General features: G+C 56.1%; 1 protein-coding gene across 4 annotated transcripts; it reads left to right on the top strand.

The window, feature by feature from the left end:
- On the top strand, positions 1 to 25,430 carry MARK4 (microtubule affinity regulating kinase 4). 4 transcript variants are annotated; one of them, XM_058196065.1, is made up of 18 exons: positions 1 to 138; positions 8,055 to 8,321; positions 9,976 to 10,029; positions 11,806 to 11,854; positions 12,451 to 12,516; positions 13,345 to 13,415; positions 13,719 to 13,775; positions 14,106 to 14,342; positions 14,865 to 14,984; positions 15,593 to 15,692; positions 15,962 to 16,071; positions 16,394 to 16,553; positions 17,425 to 17,642; positions 18,800 to 18,903; positions 19,510 to 19,779; positions 22,092 to 22,162; positions 22,661 to 22,705; positions 23,301 to 23,504. In XM_058196065.1, the coding sequence occupies exons 1-18, from the start codon at positions 88 to 90 to the stop codon at positions 23,363 to 23,365; spliced, it is 2,115 nt and encodes a 704-aa protein (XP_058052048.1). In that variant the 5' UTR covers positions 1 to 87; the 3' UTR covers positions 23,366 to 23,504. The 4 variants fall into 4 exon arrangements, with proteins under 4 accessions (XP_058052048.1, XP_058052045.1, XP_058052047.1 ...); XM_058196062.1 differs by lacking the exon at positions 22,092 to 22,162 and having other exon boundaries at positions 16,397 to 16,553; positions 23,301 to 25,430; XM_058196064.1 differs by lacking the exon at positions 22,092 to 22,162 and having other exon boundaries at positions 17,425 to 17,573; positions 23,301 to 25,430.
- Positions 25,431 to 25,540: the final 110 nt, after the last annotated feature.

The following is a 25,540-nucleotide window of genomic DNA, read 5'->3' as shown; positions in this document are numbered from 1 at the left end:
CGAACGCGCCGGGGCGCATGAGTGGCCACTGGGAGGCAAGCGGCCGTCGTCGCCCCCCCCGCGTCCGGCCTTGGGCCGCGGGAGAAAATGTCTTTGCGCATCGCGCTGGCGGCGGGCAACGAGCGCAATTCCGAGCCGGTGAGTCTTCCGCGGCGGCAGCCCCTCTTGTTTACCGGGGCTGGAGGAAGGCCGGGCTAGGGCGGGCGGGCGGACGACCACGGCGGGCAGCCCAGAGTTGGCGGCGGCCGGTCGCTGCGCCTCTGCGCCGGCTCGGCTCCCCCGCTGCGGGCTACTGGGGAAGTGGGGGGGCGCGGGCCCCGCCAAGGAAACGCGAGCCGTTCCAGTCTCCGGCCTGACTCAGCCTCGGGGCTAAAGTCACCCCACTGGGCCGCCCACCGGTGCCGCGGCTTCCCAGGCAGGCCGCCCGGGGCGCTGGCGGCGGCAGCTTTAGCGGGCCGGGAGGTGGGCCTCGCCGGGGGGTCACCGGAGGGGCTCCGGTGAGCGGCCGAAGGCGAGGGAAAGTGATTCTGCTGCTTTTGCCGCGCTGCGTCCTGCCTCGCCCGCTCCAGCCCGGGGGGAGGCAGGAGGCGGAAAGCGAGCGGTCAAAGGGGGTCCTTTCCGAGGGGGCGGGAAGCCGGTCTCCGGCTGGGAGATCCGGACGGCCGCCCCAGCGCCCTCGGCTGCCCCGAGGAGTGCCCCAAGGGCGGGCAATGGCCTGCAGGCCGAGCTTCCCCCTAATGCTGTGCAAGCCACCCCCCTCCCGCTTCCGGTCGCCCCTTAGACATCCCAGGAGCTCCTTGCCGTCCAGGAATGCCTTTCTCCCAGGGGAGGGGATGTCCTGGGTGCAGCTTGCTTGCTTGCTGGTTCTCTGGTGGCAGCCGGGGTGTCTGCCAAGCTGTTGGAATAAGGAGTATTCCAACCCCCATATCATTTGGTCTGAAGCATGTGTGTTGGGTGCCCTTCTGTGGGGCTAGCCTACACAAAATGCCATTTTGAGGACTTCAGTAAGGCATAAGGGCTCATTCTTGGTATGTTTTTAAGCAAAGTGCCTGACCAGGTTTTGCCAAAAGACATTAGAAGCCGCGGTGTCCTTGGCCAGGCAGAATGAGGGGTGGGAGACTCGATGTGAAGGCTTGTGCATTGTGCTTTAGATGCTGCCTGGGTCAGCCTAGCCGCTTTCACTTTGGGGAGGTTGAGCAACTTCTGTCTGTTTGTCTGCACCTGGATTTGTGCCCCTGTCAAGGGGGGGGGAGACTGTCAGCAAATGGTTTCTGGGGCTTTAAGGGAAAGGTGGGTGCAGGCCCTGGTTTTGCCCCTGAAAATTCCGAAGCAAAAAGGCCCCGGGCCCCAGAGATTCTTGGGGCCACCAAGCACAGACTTTCTCAGCTCTTGATTGACACCCTAGCAACACCAGCAGGATATTCTGAAGCTGTGTGGGACTCCAGTTGCAGTGGGCGGGTGTATTTATGTCTGTGCGACAAAGGATGTCACCTCCTTTCATGTTGAAATCCCAGCTTCCTGTCGCATCTCTTTCCGCGTGCTCATGGACTCTGCTCGCCCACTTGGGAGGGGGCCGCTTCCAGCCTCAGTGCCCCCTCCCCCCTTATGCTGGGATCACTTGCCCCAGGCCCACTACTGCTGTCTGCCAGGCCTTCTCTGGCTCAGGCCCCACCCTCTCTGCCGCCGCTGCTGCTGACAACCACATCGCAGATCGCCAAGGCTTCCTGAAGAGTGCCGCACCGCTGTGTTGCCATGGCAGCGAGGTCCTCACCATGGCAGCCAACTAGGCATCGCCCCTAGCACCTGCGTTTGTGGCCAGTAGATGTCAAATGACCAGGGTGTCTCTGAGCATGTGCCGAGAGCTTCCTTGGCCTGCAAGTGAGTAATGCAGCCTGCCCCTACCTGCCTGGCCTGGGAGTGCCCGGGTGTGGTTCCCCAGCAGCTCGGATCAAAGAGTAAAGCATATACAAATGACGGAGTGAGGCGGACGGTGCCATCTTGCTCGAGAGCTCTTTGCCAAACCAGTTCAGGAACAGCCTGGCATGGGGGTTTCTCCAAAAAGGGCCGGGCACCTGCAGCTCCTGGTAGCCCAAGCCGGTGAAGCCCAGCTGGAAGGCTGCAGGCCCCTGCCTGCTCTAATCCATGGAGTCCTCCTCCCCTCGAGGAGGAGGAGAAGCTGGCCCCTTCCATTGCCCTTCCTCCAATCACAGTTCCAGAGGAGTCAAGGGAGAGCTGAGGGCTCCCTGCCACAAATACACCATCCCCTGAACTCCCAAGGGGAATCCAGAACTATGTATGAAGCTGGCATGGAGGAGAAGCTGCTGCCTTGGCCCCACATTACACCCTTGAGGAGAGCTGTGGCACCAGGGCTCGGAGACTTTGGCCTTGCTAGGTTGGCAGAGACCAAAGGGCACCGACTCCTGCTTTTGCGTCCTTGAGATCCTGAGCTCTCTGCCTGGCAATGGCCTTGGCCGGTTTCTTCTGTGGCCAACAGCTTCTCTGCATGGCGCACCCCTCCCTATGTAGCTGGGCCTTGAGCAGGCTGGGCTGGAGAACATCCCCCCTCCAAGAGTTGGACCCAGGTGGCCTCGGGCTGCTCCTTGCCTTCTGGATGACTCTCCTGGCATCCTTCACACAGTTGTTGTATGGAAACAGTCCTGGGCCAAGGGGGATGCTACCCACTCGGTGTATGGGCCTGGAGATAGAGGGTATGGAAGCACATCTGTTACAGGCCTCCCCTGCCGAGCGGCTGCCTGGTTGTGGCCCAGTGTCCCACCCTGAGTGGGACGCTCACCCAGCTGGGGACTCATCTGCCATTCCGGTTTCCTCTGAAAGAGTAGCAGCCGCTGGCCCTGTGGCTCTTGGAGGATGAGGTGTCAGGGCAGGGCCACTTCCTGGATCACCTGGGCTCTCCTCCTCCTCCTCCTCCTCCTTCTCTGTTGTTGTGATGATCTTCCTGGATTAAAAGTTAATAACATTTGGGGCTTCCGGGGAGTGAGCGACCTGCCGATTTGTCGGAAGCAGCTGCTGAGCGAAAGTGCTGCCCTGAGTCCCATCTGCTTCAGAGTGTCTTACATGGTCCCGGGACTAGCACTGCCTGCCTGCTCTTGAGTAAGCCCGAGGGCCTGGCACTTGCGGATCTGCTCCTGGGCTTGGCTTTGGAGCGGTGTGGAACCCATGAGAGCCCAGGTCTGGCTGGAAAGGAGGACGAGGTTTAGACTTCCACACAGAGCCCCGCTTGGATCTGGAGAGAGAGGCCAGGTGCGCTCTGGGGTTAGGGTTAGGGTCTGTGTGGATGCTGTGGGATGTCCTCCTTCGCCAAGCCAGGGTGGCTGCTGGCCCAGCCCGCAGGGTCCTGCCAGGATTGGCACCTCGAGAAAGGAAATGGGCTGGGAAGGAAGCGTGGTTTGCTAACAACTTTCCTCTGGATCCCATCATAAAGGAACCACAGAGGACTCTCCAGTAAGGAGAATGGGAGGGGAAAGCAAAACAAATTTTCAGCACTTCAAAGGTAGTAATCTAAATAGGAATGTTAGCAAGCAAAAGCTGTATAAAAATATATGCAACAAATAGTCCCCCCTTTATTTGTTTTGAATTTGTTAGATTCCTATCCTGTCTTTCATCCAAAAGCCCCAGGTGGTTTACAACAACCCTGTGAGGTAGGCTGGGACAGCAGGTGACAAAATCACCCAGTGGATTTCCACGGCTGAGGGTGGTCGTGGGCCCAAGTGGCACTCCACTCCCTGGCCCGGTGCCCCTGGTAGTGGCCTCACCTTCAGGTTCTGCCTCTACTAGGTCTTTGGCTTCCTTTCCCCCACCTGTATTGAGAGGCAAAAGACTCTGGCCAAGGATTTCTCTTCTCATTGACGGAGGGCTAAACCTTTTGGGGCTGGGAGTGCCAGGGCAACTGCGGCTCCCTTCTGGCCTGCTTAGTGACTGAAAGACGGAGTTGGCACTGAAATTCCTTGAGTCATTGTTGGTTTTACTGCAGCCTAGAAGGGGCCGTGTACCAAGCACCTTTTTCTCACGATGTGCCCAGGTTTTGCACTTGCTCGAGCGTGGGAAGGGGGTGTCCAAAGGATGGCAGCATTTTGCATGCCACAGGCATTCCGAAAGGTCTCCCATCTGGAGTGAGAGAATCTACACACCAGGCGCCCTGCCACCCTGCCGTCTCTTTGAAGTGTGCAGCGCTGTTTTCCAGTGCATTATTGATGATTGCTGAAGGGGGGGGGATGCTATAGACCCCTCCCTCCTCCCCTTGCCCTGCGCACTCACGAGAGAGGACGGGCAGTGTTCCTGGGCATCCCACAATGCACCGAGGCATTCCTGCACTGTGGAAACGCAGGGAGCTTTCCAGAAAGGCCAGGCCAGGGCAGCAGGCCTGGGTCCAGCTCCCACCCCACCCCACCCCACCCCTGCTGCTCAAGGAAGGAGAGTCCTCTGCTTGCTTTCTCTGGGGCAGGCTTGCCTCCTTGTTCCTCTATCCCCTGCGGAGGCGGCCAGCCAAAGTCCCTGACTTTTGTGCCCCCCCCCTGACCACCTCGGCTCCATTCCTTGCCCAGCCGGTGGGTGTCTCCCTAACCCTAACCAAAGAAAATGCATTTAAATACTTTCGGGGAGGGCTTATTTTCAGGGGCACCTTATTTTAGTGCATGCGCTCAAAAGCCCAATTCGGCTTATTATCCAGGAAGATTATTTTTGGGGAAACAGGGTAATCTCTTGATCTCTTCTGGTAGCAAGTTGTTCCACTGGTTAATTGTTCTCATAATTCCATATCCTGCACTTCTGGAGGGGAAATGGCTCTGTTTTCTTCTCCTTGCCCCATTTGGGTTTCGGAAGGGGAGTGTGGCCAGCTCTTCCCTTCACTTGGCCTTCCTGGGGCCGAGTTCCGCATCCTCTGTTGATTCTTGCTGCTCTCTCGGTTCCTCCGAAGTTTTTGGCATTGATGCCCACAGCTGGACATGGGATCCAGGAGGTCAGACGCCAAGCACGATGCCTCTGCTGGCACGCCTGGTGTGGTCTTGGCTTTTGGGGCCACCCCTTCTCCAAGAGTCTCGTGCATATAGTCCTTGACTTATAACAGCTCAGTTAGTGACCGTCAGAAGTTACAATGATATAACCATTTTTCACACTTGCGACCATCGCGGCCTCCCCATGGCCCATGTGACTTATATTTGGATGCTTGACAACTGGTTCACATTTATGACGGTTGCAGCCTCCTGGGGTCACGTGACCCCTCCCTTTGCCATCTTTTGACCAGCAAACACAATGGGGAAGCCAGATTCACTTAACAACTGCAATGATTCACTTAACAAGAAAAGTCGTAAAATGGAGCAAAACTAGGGGTGAAATGTTACGGGTTTGGACCGGTTCAGCTGAACTGGTAACGATGACAGCAGGTGGTTCAGAGAAGGCTCCACCCACTTGCCCAGTTATCATTACTTCCTGGTTTTAACCTTCCTGTTTTTTACCCTCTGCACATGTGCAGAAGAATTGCTCATGCGCAGAGGGTCTGCGTGCGGATGTGACACATGCACACGCGGCACGTGCACTTTTGAACCGGTAGGGAAGGTAAGTAGATTTTACCCCTGGGGCAACATAAATTTTGGGCTCCCTTATGGTCGTAAGTCAAGGACTCCCTGTATTCAGGTTGCAGTCACATCCTCTTCAAATACCTTTCCCAAGCCAGGTTGATCCCGCCCTAGTTGGCAGTCACTCTTCCTTCTCTCTCCCTTCAATGGCCTTTGGGAAGCCCCCCAGGTGTTTGCCTCGCCTGTCAAGCTGTACCTGCTTCCTCCACATATAAAGAAATGGGGAACACAGATATTTGCAACCTGCTCCTTGAGGCCTTCGGCCCGCATCCATCTCGTGCACTACAGGTTGTCCTTGAGTTACAACAGCTCATTTAGTGACCGTTCAAAGTTACAACGGTAGTGAAAAAATTGACTTTTTTCACACTTGCAACCATTGCACCATCCCCAGAGTCACGTGATCAAAATTTAGCCTCCCGGGGTCACGTGATCCCCTTTTGCGACTTTGTTACAAGCCAGATCAATGGGGAAGCCAGATTCACTTAACAACTGTGTTGCTAACTTAATGACTGCAGTAATTTACTTAACAACTGTGGCAAGAAAGGTCGCAAATTGGGGCAAATTCACTTAACAGAGGTTTTGCTTAGCAACAGAAACGTTAAACTCTATTACGGTCCTATGTTGAGGACTCCCTGTATTCCTGGGGAGCAGGTGGTCAGCTGTCCCTGAGAAGAGCCGATAGGAAGTCTGGGAAAAGTGACAGACGTATCTGGGTCTCTGTGCTACACGTGTGTCCTTGCTGTGCTCATATGGCTGAGCCTTGTGGGTTATGAACAGAAACCCCTGGGTCAAAGAGAATGTATCCTGGCTGGGGATTGTGGGACTTGTAATCCTAACTCATCTGGAAAGCAGCTGGTTGGAGAGGCCTGGTTGGGAAGAGGCTGGGACAATGAGGGCTTTGTGTCTGCCTGCTAAGAGAATGGAGACCGTCCGGAAGAAACCCACAGGGACCCTTCAGCAGATCAGATTTGCCTTCTGGTGGGAACTTCGGACCTTTAGGGGCAACGCCTTGGCCTTAGCCGTGTTCTGGGCGCTTCCCGCAGCCCAACCCCCAGCCCAAAGCCCAGGGCCAGAAGCCACAAAAGGACATTTGTTCCGATTGGAAACAAGCGACAAGGTCATCATCTCACCCGGCTCCTCCTGGCTGGCTCTGCCCAGCATTCTTCCCTGCAGGGATGGCAGCCTGGCCAGTTCTCCTTCAAGCATTCCCCACCTTTCTGCCAAGGCCACTTATAAGGGTGGTACCTGGGCCCCTAAGAGGACATCTGGTGGGGCAGGTTGAGTCTTGGGGTAGGCTGTCGTGAATCTTGCAGAAACGAAAAGAGAACAAGAGCTCAGGTTCCCCCCTCAAATGTGCCCCCAGAATCCTGCAGCAGCACCCCTGTCTGTAAAGCCCAACTGGGAGGTGTACAGACATCCCCCCCACCCCCGTGACTCTGCCATGGAGGAGACCCTGTTCTGCCTTTGGCCTTTCTGTTCTCGGCCCTGGAATATGCCCCCCTCCCCCCCAAGGAAGTCTGCCAGCCAGAATTCTGGCACTGGCCATGAGATGGGCAAGGGCACATTGTGGCCACTTCTGGAAAGCTGCAACTGGGCGCTTTCAGCTGGAGAGGCTCAGGCCTGCTGTTACCTTTTGCCTCCCACCGACCCTTACGCTCACACAGAGAGGGCCTTCTCAGGGTGCCGTCCGCCAAGCAATGTCGGTTGGCGGCCCCCAGGGGAAGGGCCTTCTCTGTTGGAGCTCCTATGCTTTGGAATGAACTTCCCCCTGGTTTACGTCAAGTGCCTGATCTTAGGACTTTTCGCCGTGAGCTGAAAACGCACCTATTCATTCAAGCGGGACTGGATTAAAATTTTTATTGGGGTTATTTATATTTTAAGATTTTAAATTGTTTTAAATTTTCGACCAAAATATAATATGTTTTCTTTTAATTTCTTTTAATCTGTATATACTGTATTTTTACTTGGCTGTACACCGCCCTGAGTCCTTTGGGAGAAGGGCGGTATAAAAATCAAAATAAATAAAATAAATAAAATAAATAATAAATAAATGCTGTGCCTGCCAGGGCGAGCAGGGAGGCGGAATTTTTGCCTCCAAAGCTCTGGGTTCAGAACTGATCCAGGTGAAATTTTCTGATGGGGGGTGAGAGGGGATCCCCTGCCATCCCCAAAGCAACTCCTGTAGAGCCAGATGAAAGCAGTCTCTGGGGTGGAGGACAGGGGCCCTTCAGGAGGCCTTGGGGAGCCCAGACAGGCCGGGAAGTGAGCAGCTGGGCTGGGCAGAATGCGACCAAGCAGCAAAGGAGAATTGAGGGTGGGCTTTAGGTGGTAAGTGTGGGGCACAGGTTGGTGAAGTCCTTACCCGGCTGCCAGCAGGCACGGCTTATGCCCTCACTTCTTAATTTGAGTACTGGGGTGGCCAGGCCCCTTCCCCTCTCCAGTAACCCTTCTTTTGCCCCATAGCACCAGCGCTGCCCGGTGGTGACCCTGGAGCCTGCCCCCCTACCGGTGACGCCGCCGCTGTCTCCCCAGCCCTCCACCCTGGCCAGCAGCCGCTCCGAAAAGGGCTCCTCATGGTCCAGCCGCTCGCTTGGCGCCCGATGCCGCAATTCCATCGCCTCCTGCCCCGACGAGCAGCCCCACATCGGCAACTACCGGCTGCTCAAGACCATTGGCAAGGGCAACTTTGCTAAGGTCAAGCTGGCCCGACACATCCTGACGGGCAGGGAGGTGAGTCGGGCGAAGGCCGGGTGCCCTTTGGGGTCTGGGGGGATCATGGATTGCTGGGGAGGTAGGGGGAGCCGTCCCTCCCAGTGCAGCTGAAACTGGCCAGGGAAGAGGCAGAGCTAGCAAGTCGAGAGGAAGGGTCGCTGGGCCCAGCACAGGTGGTGGTGGGGATCAGCTGCACTTGAGTGCATTTACTCAGGGGAGGGGGGCTTTTCCCAGGGAGTCAGGGCCCCTGCTGGGGGTTTCCTCTTAAGCATCCCATTGGGGTTGCTTTGAATGGCCATTGGTTTCCCCTCGCAAAAGCTGGGCCTGGCCAAGACCCTCCGGAAGGCCCCGGGCACTCAAAGACAATCCCCCACTCAAAAAAAAAATCATAAAATAAAGACAGTATCTGCAATTGTACAAGGAAGGGAAAAGTGCAAAGAGCCAGCTGCAGAAGCAAACTTTCCGCCACAGTCTCCCCCCCCCTCCTGCACTCAGCGGAATAGCCAGGTTGAATGGGGGGGAGGGGCAGGGGGGCATTCCAGAGCACAGGAGTCAAAGTGAGGAAAGGCTCCCCACAGACCCAGAGAAAAAACTTAATGGACATTACAAAAAACTTAATTAAACTTAAAACAAACTTAATGGACATTACCTAACTGACGACCCCCACCCTGTCAAAGATCTTGGAGTTCTCATATCAAATGACCTTAATGCCAAAGCCCACTGCAACTACATAGCAAAAAAGGCCCTAAGAGTTGTAAACCTAATTTTACGCAGCTTCTTTTCTAAAAACTCTACACCACTAACTAGAGCATACAAAACATTTGCCAGACCTATTCTTGAATACAGCTCATCCGTCTGGAACCCATACCACATCTCTGACATAAATACAATAGAATCCAGAAATATTTTACTAGAAGAGTTCTTCACTCCTCCAAAAACAACAAAATACCTTATACCAACAGACTTGAAATCCTGGGATTAGAAAACTTATAGCTCCGTCGACTTTGGCATGACCTGTGTTTAACACACAAAATCATCTATTGCAATATCCTTCCTATAAAAACTACTTCACCTTCAATCGCAATATTACAAGAGCAAAAAATAGATTCAAGCTAAATGTCAACCGCTTCAAACTTGATTGCAGAAAATTTTAATGCTTGGAACTCATTACCTGACTCCATAGTCTCTACTCAAAATCTCAAAATCTTCAACCAAAAACTGTCTACTATTGACCTCACCCCATTCCTAAAAGGACTATAAGGGGCGTGCATAAGAGCACAATAGTGCCTACCGTTCCTGTCCTATTGTTCCCTTCATTATATCAAATTAATATGGTTGATGCATATTTTTTTACTTATATATATATTTTCTTCAAGATATGTTGTTTTATCTATGACAATTGTTTGTGTATACTGTTGTGACAAAAAGAAATAATAAAAAAAGAAGGGCCCAGCCGCAGGGACAGCCAGCTGTGATGGCCACGGGAGCTCCCGCCTTGCGTGTGGGGAGCCTGTGGATTTCCCTCTTGAATTGAATTGAATAGGTTGTCCATGCCCCCCCCCCACTCCATGGAGCCACTGAGCTTCAGCCCACCTGAATCCGGGCCGCGCCTGGCCATTGTAAGGCCCCATCCTGGGAGCCCCACTGATTTTATGCATTGTATTTTCTCAAGGTGGCTATCAAAATAATCGACAAGACGCAGCTCAATCCAACAAGTCTCCAGAAGGTGAGCAGATGTTGGGGGGAGACAAGGGGGGGCTTTAGAGCTCAGCTGCCATCTCCCTTTCCAAGGGACTGGGGAGAGGGGTGGACACAGAGGGAGGAGTGCCATGGCCTCCTCTGCTTAGAAAGGTCCCTGGGAAGCCCCACAAAGAGATGCAGGGCTCCCCTGCAGGGCTAAGCAACCCCTTCCCCACCTGGCGGGCAGGGTGCTACCCTCTGAGTCTTGAGTCCTTGGCCTGGGCAATGCAGGTTGAGGTGTCTCCCCCTTCCCTCTTGGCTCCCTGCCTTGCCTGCCAGCAGTGGGGGGGGGAGAGAAATTGCTCCCCATTGCCCCCCTACCTAATTACGGCTGTGAGTCTAAGCTGGTCGCTGTGGAAACCCGGCTCCTGCCAGCTTCCCAATAGGGAGGGGGAGGGGTGGACCTGCTAATTAGCGGCTGCATCCTCCAGGACAAATGAGCTTCAGGGAAGGGGGAGGTGAATTGTAAAGGCTGCCGGCCCCCCTTCACAGTCGCCATTGGTTCAGCTACTGGCCCTTTGGGTACCCCAGGTTTTTTGGGGGGGAGGGCAAGACCCATATCAGTGGCCAAGGCTGGTCAACGATAGCCCTGGAGGGAATGTGGGGTCTATGGGTGGCTGACTGGGGGGTGTGGCATAGGAAAGTGTCCTTCAGCTACACAGAAACACACACCCCGCCCCCTAAGAATGTCTTCACTAGGTGCTAAGGAAGAGAAGGAATGGAGAGAAGGGAGGGGCAAGCAGACAGCCAGACATGCAGTATTGTTATTCATTATAATTTAATTATGCAAAAGCTGCTTTGGGAGATCCTCTTGAAAGGGTGATTATTAATCATGGTTAATCAATTAAAGGCCATTCAACCCCCAGCAGAGCATGGCAAGACAGCCATGGCCAATTCAGACCTGACAGTCCAATAATCCATGACCTGCAGGTCAAACCTAAGGGCCGTTTCCAAAGCTGGGTGCTCTAGACATTCCAGCAAAGCGCTCCAGCAAGTGAGCCAAGCTACACGTACACACCATATAAGCACAGGGAAAAGGCTGCCTGGGACAGAAGTGAAGGGAGGCTTAATGGGACCCAGAATCCTTAATGGGGTTCTGACAGCTCACGGCAAGTCCCAGACTTTTGTTTTTAGTGTGTTGTTATCATGTGATTGCTAAGGCCCATTAGAAAGAGAAAGGAAGAGAAGATCCCAATGCCTCTATCAAACACAAGGACTCTTCTTCAAGAGCAAATTAAATCTTGGCTCCCTGGAGCGATATTGATCTGTCCCTTCTCTGCAGCTATAAAGGGGCATTTCACAGGCTGAAAGATTTTACTTTCAGCCCGACATTATTAGCCTTTTTCTGCATTCAAGGCTGATGAAACTGCCCAGAATTTGTCAGATTCCAAACTTTGGGTCTTCCTGTCTCCTCCCATCTCCTCCCAGGGCCATATCACGTATACAGCTGGTCCTTGGCCTATGACCATTCATTCAGTGGCTCTTCGAAATTACAGAAACACTGAAAAAGAAGGAAAATAGTACAATAAAGGTTTATGGACAATGGGGGAAGTTGGTAAATGAAGGGAAAGTCCCATTTCCATTTGGCCAGCAAAACTGGACCAGCGTCCCCTTTCTACAGAAACGTCCTTGTTTGGGGGAATTTAAAACCGGTCTGTCTTTGGGGGGTTGGGGGGTTGTGGGGTTGTGGAGAGAAAAATGTTATACTGTGACCTTTCGGGGTGGGGGTGTCAGCTAACTCCTGTTTGGGACATTTTTGCAGCTCTTCAGAGAAGTCAGGATCATGAAGGGACTGAATCACCCCAATATTGGTAAGAAACAGAAGTCTGGGAGGCCCTGTGAAGCCCCCCCCTCACAAGGAAGTCGTGCTCTTCAGCAGCTGAAGGGGTCTGGAGGCTGGGGTCAAAATGGGGGCCCATCTTTCAATTCAGAAGACAACTTGCTGGTGATAGGAAGGGGGGCTCAGAGGGCATCAGGTTGCAAAAGCTTGCTAGGTACGGTGGTAGGGCTCAGAAAAAGGACCCTCCCCCCCAAGAAATGAGCAGAATCTGGGATGTGGGCAAAGCTTTGGGGAGCAGGGACTGCTGTGGGATGCCCCTGCAAGGCTTCATGCTCCCCAGGGAAAGATTGCTGCAGAATCGCAGATGGGGGTCCTAGTGCCCGCTTGTTGTCTTGCTGCCCAGAATTTTAACTTTCCCAGTTTTGCCTAGTGCGGCCTCCCTCTCTAGTGCTTGTCCCATATAAAAGAAAATAGTCCACCCTTAAAAAGAGGCCTGCGAGGTTCGTGCTGGTGACGGGGGTGGGGGTGGGAGAGGGAGTGGGGTAGCTGCAGCATCAGTAATGAAGCCTCCCGGGGAGGGCAGCTCCTTGGTGGGGAGGCTGACGTGGCTTCTGGTTCTTTGTGCAGTGAAACTCTTTGAGGTGATTGAGACGGAGAAGACCCTCTACCTGGTGATGGAGTATGCCAGCGCCGGTAAGCCTCGCCTGCCCTTCCCGGCTGGAAAATGCCAGCTCGCTCTGGCCGGGTTGAAGAGAACATTTGTAGCTCAAGGGTGACATGAGGGGTCTTTGGTGGCCTCTGAGCTGAGCTGTTTCCTTGCAGATGTTTCATGACCCAACTGGGTAACCTCGTCAGTGTTATTAAGGAGTGGGTTTTGCAGAGTAGAGGGGAAGGAAGAGGGGAAGAGGAGGAGGAGAAAGATTGTTGGGTCCTTGGTGCTCTTTGAACTTGGTGGTTTCCTTGACCAAACCAGGATCAAACTAGGGAACCTCATCAGTACACTCTGAGGTTGGCTGTCAGTGCATTGATGATGTTCCCTAGTTTGGTCCTGAAATGTCTGCAAGGAAACCACCAAGTTCAGAGAGCACCAAGGACCACACAGACATTGCGACCTGGGGGAGGGGTTCTGCAGAGAGGCTGGGGGTCAGCATGTGCCCCTCCAGGAAAGTCTGTCACCTGGACTGGTTTCTAAGGGCGACAAAACTCTACATTTGGAGGCTCATCCACCAGGATGCATTTTCTTGCGCTCCAGCTGTCCTCGCCTGACCCCATTTTGTGCTGACAAGCTGAGGAATTTCTTTGCTCTGCCCACCCCATTACCTGGGCAGGCTGTTCCCGGCAGATCTCCAGGAACAGCTGCAAGCGCACCCTGCCCTTCCCTGGCATTGATGGCCCCAGGTTCAAAATGTCCGTGGCACCCACCATCAGCTTCACCGTTCCTCCACTTCCTCCACCCTTCCCTGTTTCTAGCCCTGGCATCCAGGCTGGCCTCACTCATTTGTCCTTCCTCTCTTGATGCAGGAGAAGTTTTCGATTACCTGGTTTCCCATGGCCGCATGAAGGAGAAAGAAGCCCGGGCCAAGTTCAGGCAGGTGGGGTGTCACGATGCCACCGAGCATTCCCTCTCTTTGGGCCCTGGGCAAGGGTACCCATAGGGCCTGGCTGGGTGGGCAAGCATTTCTGGCTGCCTGGCAGAGTCTGCTTGACTCCCTTCACCTTGCTGGGCAAATGGGCTCATCTGGCATGGGTTCCTCCACTGAGCACCCACCTGGCCTAAGAGTCCAGTCTCCAGGGCCTAAGGACCGGTTGGTTCACTTGCTTTGCCTGGAAGGGGGCTGTGGAGGGGCTGGAGGGGGGCTTGCACACTAGCCAGGACCCCTCCTTTTCACTCCTAGATTGTCTCGGCTGTGCATTACTGTCACCAGAAGAATATTGTACACAGAGACCTGAAGGTGAGGAGTTTCAATGCTGCTGCCATCTCTGCCTCCCCCTCCCCAATTCCTCTCCTTGTATGAGAGCAATGGTTCAGCCACCATTGCTTACCCCGAGTGGCTGGATTTTCTGAGCCTCAGTGCTTCCACCTATAAAATGGGAAGAATTGCTGCCTGCTCTTAGAGTTGATGCCAGTTCACCAGGACAGTTAGAAGAACCAGGGAAGCTGGACTTTAGGCAGCTTCTCCGGCCGGCATTTTGCTGGTCATTAGACTTTGGGTGCAGGTTCCAAAAAGCTTATTGGGCTCGGGGCCTGCAGCAAAACTTTACCCCCCATTTCTCTCCCCCAGGCGGAAAATCTGCTGCTGGATGCGGATGCCAACATTAAAATAGCGGACTTTGGCTTCAGCAACGAATTCACGCTCGGCTCCAAGCTGGACACCTTCTGCGGAAGCCCCCCCTATGCCGCCCCGGAGCTCTTCCAGGGCAAGAAGTACGACGGGCCGGAGGTGGACATCTGGAGCCTTGGGGTCATTCTGTACACCCTGGTCAGTGGCTCCCTGCCTTTTGATGGGCAGAACCTCAAGGTGAGGCTGTGGGGTGAAAGCTTTGGGGTGCAGAGGGTGGGGCAGGGCAGGGGTCCCAGTTGCAAGGAAGGGAGCATCAGGTCAGCAAAGGGGGGGCTAGCTGGGCTGCTCGGGGTGGGGAGGGCTGTGCCGGATGAGTTCCTGGATCTGGATCCAGTCGGGAAAAGGGCACCTGGGCATTCAGCGTCTCCACCTTTTTTCTTCGGCTTTCCCTTTCTGTGCCCGTGGCTGTTTGTTTATTTCTTTATGTCTTGAATTGGCATATCTCCTGCCTCTCTGTGCAAAGACTTTTCTCCTCCCTCTGCCTGGTTGCCCAATGCCAGAAGTTGCAAAGGCCGGTTCCCACCAGGGAAATGAGTGTTGGCACCTTCCGGGTACGTGGCCACTGGCCTGGCATGAGCCCTTTGGCGCCCTTGGCCAGGCAGCGCTGCCCCCCAGCAGACTGGCTACCCAGAGCGACTGATGGGGGAGAGCCAGGCTCCGCTCTGACCGACAGGCCTCTTCTCCCTGCCCCCCTCCCAGGAGCTGCGGGAGCGCGTGCTGCGTGGCAAGTACCGTGTCCCCTTCTACATGTCCACGGACTGCGAAAACATCCTGAGGCGCTTCCTGGTGCTGAATCCTGCCAAGCGCTGCACCCTGGAGGTGAGGGGCCCCGGCTCCGTGACAAGCCCCGTGTGGCAATTTGCCATCCCTGGGCGGCTCCAGATGCTCCTTCCTCCCTTGTGGTCCCTCTGGGGCTGAAGGAGCACAGCTGGCACTGCCCATCCCCCATGCTAGTTTTCTGGGCACCCACCAGAAGCCGGGCCTTTAATTAGCAACCGTCTCTGCGGGATCTGGCCCTCCCCACTGCTGAGCCTTCCTCCCCTGACTCCCCCCCCCACCAATGACTGTAATTAGCCTAATTGACTCAAGGATAATTGCACGGTGTGTCAGGGACGCCCTCCCCTTCTGGCACAGCTCAGCGAGTGTTCCGGTTGGGCCTCCGCAGGCACCCTGTAGATTATTGCGAGGCTGTTTGTGCTTCCCCTGAAATGGAGACCCAGGCTGGAAAAAAATGGGGGGAGTCCCTTGGGTGAAGAATTGAAGGTGCCTCTGAGCATGTGCTGAGGGCTGCAGGGACTGGCCTTTGCTCACCTGGGGTGCCCAGATGCCTCAGGTGGGAGTTACAAGGGCTTGACGCTCAGGGCGCCAGGCGGGCCCGGGAGGGGCCCCAGCAGTTCAGTCCCCCATTAACGCTTCTCGCCCCCCAGCAAATAATGAAGGACAAGTGGATCAACATCGGCTATGAAGGAGACGAGCTGAAGCCTTACCGAGAACCTGAGGAGGATTTTGCGGATGCCAAGCGCATAGGTAGGCTCCCCCCGCCCGGTGCTTGGGGGGTGAGCGGCCTAGACCCTCCCCCTCACAAGTGCGGCTGATCCTGCTGCCTGAGGTCTCCCACCTGCACAGGCGTCCCAGACTGAAGGGTCTGCCGTCAATGCCCAGCTGCTCTCCTGGGCACCGAGGGGAGTGGCAGTGGGGCAGCTGGGCAGTATCCCCCATCCCTGACAGCAGTGGGACCTTCCAGCCCCTCCGGGCCGTGGGCTGGGTTAATCCGCTGCCTCTGCTCCTCCCTCCAGAGGTCATGGTGGGCATGGGCTACAGCCGGGAGGAGATCAAGGAGGCCCTGGCCAACCAGAAGTACAATGAGGTCACAGCCACCTACCTGCTGCTGGGCAGGAAGAACGAGGTATGGATGCTGCCAAAGCCATGTTCCCCCCCCCACCCCTCCCCGGGTTTGAGCAGGCGTGGGGGGCATCCTACTGCAAATCCGTAGTGGGGGTGGCACACGCTTCAGTGATGCTCTGTTTGCCAGGAGGCTACAAGGGGCAGGTTTTGGATTTGCCCAAGAACCCTGGGTGTCGAAGTGGGTCCTTGGCTTCTGAGGAGCTGGACTCCAGCTGGCCTAAGGAAGGAGCAATTCCCTCCCCCCCCCCGCTGCAGGCACACGCATGCCTGCTTGAGCGTGTGCTGCAGCAGTTTTGATGGGCCTGGCGATCTGCTCTGTCCAGCAGGTGGAAGCGGGGGAGTCCCGTACAGGCAGCAGCCTCTCGCTGGCCCGAACACGGCCACCCAGCGAGGTCTCCAACGGCACCAGCAAGTCCTCCTCACACGCTAAGGGCCAACGGAGCTCCTCCACATACCACCGGCAACGGCGGCACAGCGATTTCTGTAAGTGGCCAGGAGGAGAGGGGCTGTCGTCTCTGGAGCCCTGAGGGCCGCTCTTGGGGTCTGGCGTGACCCCCCCAGCACACTACCTGGAGGGTCTCCTAAGACCCCAGCCCTTCTCTTAGCTTTGTCCCCCAAATCATAAAATGGTCCAAGAGTCCATGGGAATCCGGCAGTGGTGTGAAGCTGAGGCTTCTTGGAGTCCTCTTGAAGGCAGGGGGTTGGCTTGATGGCCTCAAGGAGTCCTCTAACCCTCTAAACTCCTGCAGCTGTGGAGCTCTCCTTCCAGAGGTTTGAGGTGCATCCAAGATGGTCGGCATGTTGAGATGGGGAACATAATACAAGTAGTGCTTGACTTATGACCACAACTAAGGCCCAAGTTTCTATTGCCAAATGAGAGAGTTCTTGAGTTTTGTCCCATTTTATGACCTTTTTTGCCACAGTTGTTAACTGAATCACTGCAGTTTTTAAGTTAGCCACCCAGTTGTGAAGTCTAGCTTCCCCATTGACTTCGCTCGGCAGATGGTTGCAAAAGGGGATCATGTGACCCCGAGACACTGACCGTCATAAATATGACTCAGTTGCCAAACGTCTGAATTTTGATCTCATGACCATGAATAGATGCTTTAATGGTCATAAGTGTGAAAAACCAGGCATGTCACTTTTTTCAGTGGGTTGTAACTTCAAATGGTCACTAAAAGATCTGTTGTAAATTGAGAACTACCTTCGAATACAGGTGTTTATTCTGCGTTTTCATCTCAGGGGAAATTTTAAAGAAAGTAAATGGACAATAGTTTTTGTCCTGAGCCCCTTTGCCCACTCAGGGTCATTGGATGCTGCCCTGTCTGAAAGTGCCCCCTTCCCCTCCCCCCAGGTGGCCCTTCCCCCACCCCCCTGCACCCCAAGCGGAGCCCCACCAGCACCGGGGATGGGGAGCTGAAGGAGGAGCGCATGCCCTCGCGCAAGGCCAGCTGCAGCGTGGTGAGCAGCGGCCGGGGGGGCCTCCCGCCCTCCAGCCCCATGGTGAGCAGCGCAAACAACCCCAACAAATCGGAGATCCCCGACCGGCGCAAGGACAGTGCGGTCAACACGGTGAGGGGGGAGGGTGGGGGGCTGGCGGGCTCCTCCCTCAGCACAAACCTTCATTTGGTGGGGCAGGCAGGGGAGGCGATGGTGCTCTTCCCCCAGGGCAGCTGGGCATCTATGCCAGGGCCTCAGGAGGGGGGGCATTCCTTCCCTGCCAGGACCAAGGAGCTTTCCTTAGACGTCGGGGAACGCGGGATGGAGTTTGACAGGGCACCGGGTGGTTTCGGAGCGCTGCCCGGGTCCTTCTGTGCCCAGGAGTCACGGAGCCAGGCAAAAAACTGACACTCAGCCGGGTCTCAGGAGCGAAATTCCAGAGCCTTTCTTCTGGTCATGCTTCTTGCGTCCAAGCAGAAGCAGAATCTGCCAAAGAGGGGCTTGGATTAGAAGGTGACCCTGGGGCCTCTTCTGTGTTACGATCAGTGATACAACTATTAACAGACTGACAGAGTTGGAAGGGGCCACGGAGGTCTTCTAGTCCAACCCCCCCGCTCAAGCAGGAGACCCTCTACCATTTCAGACAAATTGGCTGTCCAATCTCGTCTTGAAAACTTCCAGTCTTGGAGCATTTGCAACTTCTGAAGGCAATTTGTTCTACTGATCAATTGTTCTCAGTGTCAGAAAATTCCTCATTTCTAGGTTGGTTCTCTCCTTCATAAGTTCCCATCCGTTGATTCTTGTCCTGTGGTTTGAAAGATAGGCTGACACACACACACCCTCTCCTTTATGGCTGCCCCTCAACTATTGGATCCCTGCCATCATGTCACCCCTAGTCCTTCTTTTCTGTAGACAGGCCATACCCAATTCAGAACTAAGGAGAAATTTCCTGACAGTGAGAACAATTAACTTGTGGAACTGCTTCCCTCCAGAAGTTGTGGGCCCTTCATCACTGGAGGCTTTTAAGAAGAGACTGGACAGCCACTTGTCTGGAATGATAGAGGGTCTTCTGCTTGAGTAGGGGGTTGGATTAGAAGACCTCCGAGGTCTCTTCCAACTCTGTTATCCTGTTAATTCTGTTAATGTCTAACTTGCCAAAGACCTGGATGCTGAGACTATGATGCAGCTGACCCCATTCCATCCCCCTAATTCCAGGGCCCCGTGCCCTGTCTAACCTACTGGCCCCCAGCAACCGGGCTCTGAGCTGGCCATCTTCCTTCCTGTTTCAGAATAACATCCCGTCCAGTATGATGACCCGGCGGAACACCTATGTCTGCACGGAGAGGCCTGGGGGCGACCGCCACTCCCTGCTCCAGAACGGGAAGGAGAACAGGTGGACTTTGGGTGTGGCGGGGCATGTGGGGTAGCATTGTTGTGGCTCTGGGGCATGGTCACTTAAGTGTCTGGCGCAGGGTGTCTCCATCTTGGCCATTTGGAGTTGGCTTGACTTCAACTCCCAGAGTTCCTCAGCCAGCCCTGCTGGGAGTTGAAGTCCACCCTTCTTCAAGAGACGGAGAGACACCCGGCCTGGAGATCCTCATTTCCAAAGGGAGAAACAGAAGCTGTTTCAGCTCAACAAGAGACCAAGAGAGCCATGTGGCCCCTCCCAGAAGCCCCCAGAGAGGGACACAGCGGGGGCACAGGATGCCTATGAGCGCCTGCCCCACGGCTCCTGAGTGGTCCTGGGCATCCCACCGAGGGAGCAGGGCCTTTGGCCATCTCATGTCCAGAAACCAGGCACAAGATCAGCATCCTGAGGAGGGGGGGGTCACCTCAAGGGGCTGCAGGAGACCAGGGGTGGCTCAGGGGTCAAAGGCCAAACCTTTGGGATTTCTCAAATCTTTTGCCCCAAAGTTCTTCCGGGCCCCACATTGCCCTTGTTGGGGGCGAATAATCTTGGTTTGCCCTGAGTGGTGCCCTCTCCTTCTTCCCCCTGCAGCTCAGGTGCCAGTCGGGTGCCGCCGGCCTCCCCCTCCAGCCACAGCATCGCCACCTCCTCCTCCTCCTCCGACCGCACCAGGCTCTCTCGCGGCACCAACATCCGCAGCACCTTCCACGGGGGCCAAGTGCGGGACCGACGTGGCACCGGTGTGCAGAACGGGCCGCCCCCCTCTCCCACCCTCTCCCACGAAGCCCCCACTCTGCCTCAGAGCCGCAGCCGGGCCACCTCCAACCTGTTCAGCAAACTGACCTCGAAGCTCACACGGAGGTAAGTGGAGGCCGCTTCTGGCCAGAGCAGGGGGGGAGCTGCAACATCGAATCCTCCCCCCACCCCCTCAAGTTAGTTTGCAAAGTTCAGGCCATTCCTGGAATACAGGCAGCACCTAAGCCCCTTTCCTGCCCCCTCCGCAGATAAGTCCTCAAACTATGACCACAACTGAGCCTACGGTTTCTGTTGCTATGCAAGACTATTATTAAGTGAGCTTTGCCCCATTTTACAACTTTTCTCGCCACAGTTGTTAAGTGAGTAACACGGCTGATAGGTGACTTGGCTGGTCAGGAGGTCACAAAGGAGGATCACGTGACCCTGGGACACTGCGCCCGTCATAAACAACCGGATTTTGACACATGACCATGGGGATGCTGCAATGGTCATAAGTGTGGGAAGCAGTCATAAGTCCCTTTTTTCTGTGCCATTATAACTTTGAACAGTCACTAAGTGAATGGTTGTAAGTCGAGGACTGCCTGAAAGAAGGCAAGAAGCAACAAATGGGGGAGGTTTAAGGGTGTTCAGCACCCCCCCTCCATGGCCCCTTCCCCTGGCCCTGCCCCACTGGTGCCAGGCCTCCCCCTGCAGCTCTCGGAGGTGGCAAAGCACCTTCAGGACAGCTGTGCCCAGCCCAGCAAGGGAAGGTGCCTCTCTTCTGAAGGAGGCTGACTCTGCCCCATGGAGGGCTCCCCTGCGTAGCCTTTCCCCCCTGGGGACCCCCTCTGAAGCCTTCCCGAGTTCCTCCCCAGCCTGCTTGGCCCTGTGTCTGCCATCCAGGGAAAACCAGGAGGTTCTTCCAGTGGTGAAATTCTACCTCTTTGCACCGGTTTGGGCGAACCAGTAGTAAAAAAAAAAGCTACTGGTTGGTCCGAACTGGCATTTCCAACAATCAGCTGTGCCACGTGATTTATATTCGCTAGAAAGCAGGAAATGCTACTTTCTAGCAAATCTAAATTGCACAGCACAGCTGTTCCCCCCACCCTTAGTGTTCTACTTACCTTGTTAAGCATCATTTTTCCATGCGAAACATACATTTGGCACGCATTGCACATGCGCAGGCAGCGAACCGGTGGCAAACTGTGGAGGATTTCACCACTGGTCTCTTCCCCCACTCCCGCAAGGACTCCCGGATGGTTGGCCAAAGACAGGGCACTTTCTGCAGCCCCCCGCGGTGAAAGCTTCGCCCCAAAGAGCCTGGCAGAGCTTTTGAAGCCCCCCCTGGGAGGGCAAGCAAAAGAGCATGACTTCTGTGTGGGGCACGCATGGCTTCCCCCCGGTGAGCCCTGGGTGGAGCTGCTTCGTCCCAGCACTGCTTAGCTGAAGGCGGCTGTGTTCCCCAGGAGACCCTCCTGGGAGAGGGGAGGGGCGGCTCTGGCCTACCCCCTCCCCAGTTCCAGGAGAGGTGAGAAAAGAAGTGGGGGGGGGGAGGAGAAAACAGCTGGCTCAGATAGGGACTCCAGACAGGAAGGTTAGAACAGGAAGCTCCTTCCCCCAACCAGGGGGCATGGAAGCGAAGGGCCAAAATCTCAGGCAGCCCCATCCTGAGCATGGGCCCCACAAGTCCTTCGACGGGACTGTGGGGCAGAAAGGGAGATGGGCAGGACCCTTGCAGGAGCTGGGGAGGAGCCAGAGCCCTGAGGGGGTGGCGAGGGGGGTGTCCAATGGGGCAGAATGGAGGGCAGGTTGCTACCCAGGGCAGGGAGGATATTTAGGTGCAAATGGGCGGGGCAGGATTCACACTCTTGGCAGCAGACTTGGCTGAGTGCAGAAAAGGAGTTGGAGATTCGTTTTTGGGGGGCTCAGCCAGAGGAGCCTCTGGGGTGAAAGGCAGACTCCCAAAAACCAGCTGGAAGGAGCTTCTCCCCGCACAACCTGGACTCTACCTCCCCCTCCCCACCCGGAGCGTTTGCAGCCACTGAGGCAGGACTGACGCCCCCTCCCCACTAACCCCTCTTGCTCTGTCCCCCCCCCCGCCCTCCGCGCTCCTTTCACTCTGGCTTCTCTCTGTTTTCAGGGTCACTCTTGACCCCTCTAAGCGGCAGAATTCTAACAGGTGCGTCTCGGGTGCTTCAGTGCCTCAAGGATCTAAAATCAGTAAGTGGCTGCTCCCCCCTCTGCTGCTACCTTTCTCTCTGCCTTCTCCCCACCCCCACCCCTGGCTCCCTCTTACTTGGCTAGAGCCCTTAGCAACCCCCACTGGGAATGCCTCTCAGTTACACCTGACTGCTCCGGAGGCCCCCCCCACTTGGCCAGTTCCAGAGGCACAGAAAAGGTGTTTTGAAGCACTCGGGACTCTCTTCCTTACGTTGCAGGTTGGAGCTGAGCCCGAGGTGCCCTCTGCCCACCCGGGACGCTAAGCAAGGCCAGATAAGAGCCCGGCCAGGTGTGCAGCCGGGCAAGTCCAGGGCAGAGGCCGGCCGGCTTCTGCAGAAGGGGGTCCCAGGTGGACCGTGCCCAGGCTGCCTTTCTGCCTGTGGGCAGCATGGAAACCGCACAGCAGCCCAGCCTGCTCCCTGTCCTCTGCCGGGCAGTCAGCTGGTGCCTCAGTTGCCCTGCCCTGGCTGCAAGGCACCCAGGCAGAGCAGCAAGCCCTCCCTGTAGAAAGGTAGCAGGTAAGGGAGGGGGCAGAGCTGTGGCCGAGCCCTGCCCCCCTTTCTCTGGGCGGCAGACTGAGGCAGGGCTTGGCCCCAGGGAACCCCATTTTGCAGTTCTAAATGACCCACTCCCGGGCGGCCCCTGCCCAGCTACCCCATCTGCCTCGTCTCCCTGAGGATTTGGAGCTGGAGGTTGACAGTGAAGGAGGGGGGCTCCCCCAGATGACCCTCACGACTGCTCCCCATATCCACTTTGCCTTCACTGCTGTTCCTGTCTTGCCTTTCAGGGTCGCAGACGAACCTGAGAGAATCAGGGGACCTGCGCTCACAAGGTGAGTCCCTGGGGGGCCACCCCCATCTGTGGGGCAGGCTATGTTGAGAGCTCGAAAGGCCAAAGGGGGCTGATGGAGAGGCCGCGGGGGGGGGAGGGCTTGACTTTCTCAGCAGCAGCAGGAAACCTCGGCTTTGTGAGAGTTGTGTTGATTTTGCACAGTTCGGTTGCAGAATTCAGGTGGGGGCTGCATGTGGGTGATTGTGCTACGTAAAATGTGTGGGTCTGGAGCCCAGCTCAGTTGGGGTGTGGGGGGAACCTCTGCAAACTAGTCCGTTCTTTCCAGGGTTTGTTCACCTAACTATTATCTGGGCTCCTCCAATATCTACAGTCTGCTGGAGTTTATTTTTACTTATTTACATTGTACCTTTATTTTTATGAGTAACTCATGGCAGCAAACATAGAGGGACTAAGGCAAGGCTGGAGTAATCGTAGCCAATCTAGGTTCACGATGCCTTAAGCCGTGGTCAGAAACCCTGACCAAGCTAAACGTGCCCCCTTGGCATCTTGGCTGGCCCGGGGTCCCTTTTCCAGGGCCTTTGGGGCATCTGGCGCTGGTGCTTGCTGAGCAGGCTCTTGGTCCTCCTCGCCCACAGTTGCAATCTACCTTGGCATCAAAAGGAAGCAGAACCCCGGCTGCTCCGATTTACCTGGAATGTGAAGCTGACCAGCACCCGCTCCGCCGAGGCCATCCTGGCCGCCCTCTGCCAGGCCACGGACTCTGCCAACTGCTGCCGCCGCCAGACGGAGCCCTTCGTCCTCTCCTGCACCCATGGGAAGAGCGCCAATGAGCACTTCTGCTGCTTCGAGGTGGAGGTCTGCCGGCTGCAGCGGCTGGGGGGGTTGCACGGGGTGCTCTTCCGGCGCCAGGCTGGCACCTCCCTGGCCTTCCGCAGTCTGGTGGCCAAAATCACAGACCAGCTGCAACTCTAGGGTGGCCCAGCCTGCTCCGTGCATTGACTGACCCCCCAGGCTGGGGAGCCATGCGGGGGAGGACGTGACCCCGGGGCCTCCCAGCCTCCCTCCGGGGGCCCAGGCGGTCCTTGGACCCACCTCTGCTGCCAGTGGGACCAGCTGCTGCCTGCCAGCCTGTCAGTGGTGCTAGGAGGGGCACAGGGGGAGGACAGGAGGGAGGGGAGAATAAGGGGGGCTGGCAGGGAAGGGCGCTGGCCCCTTCTCTGGCCCCTAATTGGGTGAGGGAAAGGCTAGCTGGCCTTCCCTTTCCCGAGTCACATGGGGGGAACTGCAGGCGAGGCTCAGATGCGCCCCCTGCTTCATCCATTGTACAAAGGGGACCCCTGCCCATTGTGCTGTGGCCACCAGCCATGACCCTTTCACTCGCCACCTCATTGCCATCCAGACTCCAGGAGCCAAAGCGCTTTCATTTCCCAAAATGGAGGGGGAGCGGTTTCGGGGCTTGCCCATAGAGTGTCCTGCCTCCCTTTCCTGGCACCCACAAAGGATCATACACAAACACACACACACATCCTGGGCTCCACTCTGGCTGGAGAACTGGCGAGAAGAGCTGCTGCCCCCAGGAATTCAAACATCCTCCAGGATAAAGGGAACTAGTGCGGTCTGGGTCAGCGGGGGAGGGGTTGGGCAGGGGAATAGAGCAGAGTAGTTCAACTGAGCCAGGAAGGGCCACCCGACTGGCAAAGGGGTCTGGGTCTTCGCAGTACTATATCCAGCCTTGCCTTCAGTGGCAGCACCATTCGCACCCGACTGGGCAGGCAGCTGTGCCCTCGGGCAGTTTGGGCACCGGAGGTCCTCCTGCCCAAAGGCCTGTGGGCCAGAAGCTTTGCTTTGCTGGCTGAGGAATTCTGGGAGGTGAAGTCCACAAGTCTAAAAGTTGCCAAGGTTGGAGACCCGTGCTCTATATTTTCTTATCTGGAGGGCTTCGGAGCTTTTCATAGGCAGTAAAGCATTTGGCTCCACTTAACCTGATGCCAGGAATAGCTTTACCAGCTAAGTTGATGCCATCTGTAGGACTCTTTAAGGGTAAAATTCAACAAGAGCAGCGGGCAGCAGGCAGAACTCTCATGTCTCCATGCAGACCTCGTGACCGGACTAAGAACCAAGTCTGAAGCTTGAAGAAAGTGGAGCCAGGACCCCACTCGGAAGGGGCTGGTCCTCCTGAGTGGGTGGAGGGGCCAGGAGTCAGTCACCTTGACGGCTGCTGGCCATCTCACTGGAGTGGGCACGAGTTGGTGATGCTGAGTGCCCAAGAAGCTCTGCTTCAGTGCAGCAGGAAGCCCATGCTGGATGGCAGGTTGGCACCTCTCAGCCCTGAGAGTTTGGGGCCCAGCAGCGAGGAGGAGCCGTGGAGGGGGACTGGCATAGCGGGTGGCACAGCTGCCAGGTGCCCTGGGCATGGGCAGGGTGGAGCTGTTTGGCCAGGATAAGTGGGCGGACAGGCAGAGACACAGCTGCTGATGGGAGAGTTGGCCACTCCAGTGGGGAAAGCTGCAATGCCCCGCTCCCTCCTTCCCCCCCCCCGGCTTTCCTTTGTTTACTGGGTGCCCCTGCTGTGACTTCCCCCCTCCCCTCAAATCTGGCCTCTTGGGTGCCCCCCACTCTGTACAAACCCCCTGTAAATAATAGTCCCTTAGCCCCGTATCACTGGGTAGAGAGATTAAGCGCCACCTTTTCACCTCTGGACGATGTAAGTTATTCCGGCCCCAAATGATGGTCGTGTCCAACCCTCAATAAACGTAGAAACTCTCCTGGCTCCGTTTGCTCCCTGCGTCCCCCGTGGAGCTGAAGGTGGGGGGCTGGTTGCTGGCAAGGCCCTGGGTGAGAGTCCTGCCAGCCTTGGCGGCTCCTGGGGCAAGAG

This window comes from Ahaetulla prasina, chromosome 10, assembly GCF_028640845.1.
Source record: "Ahaetulla prasina isolate Xishuangbanna chromosome 10, ASM2864084v1, whole genome shotgun sequence".
NCBI lineage: Eukaryota > Metazoa > Chordata > Lepidosauria > Squamata > Colubridae > Ahaetulla > Ahaetulla prasina.
Note: the sequence above shows the minus strand (reverse complement) of the source record. Positions and strands in the feature narration are given on the sequence as shown.

Bases quoted from the DNA above. Each gene is read 5' to 3' on its own strand.
- MARK4 (XM_058196061.1), top strand. From the start codon at position 88: ATGTCTTTGCGCATCGCGCTGGCGGCGGGCAACGAGCGCAATTCCGAG. The intron at 139-8,054 runs GTGAGTCTTCCG...TTTGCCCCATAG, and splicing joins ACGAGCGCAATTCCGAGCCG to CACCAGCGCTGCCCGGTGGT. The intron at 10,030-11,805 runs GTGAGCAGATGT...ACATTTTTGCAG, and splicing joins ATCCAACAAGTCTCCAGAAG to CTCTTCAGAGAAGTCAGGAT.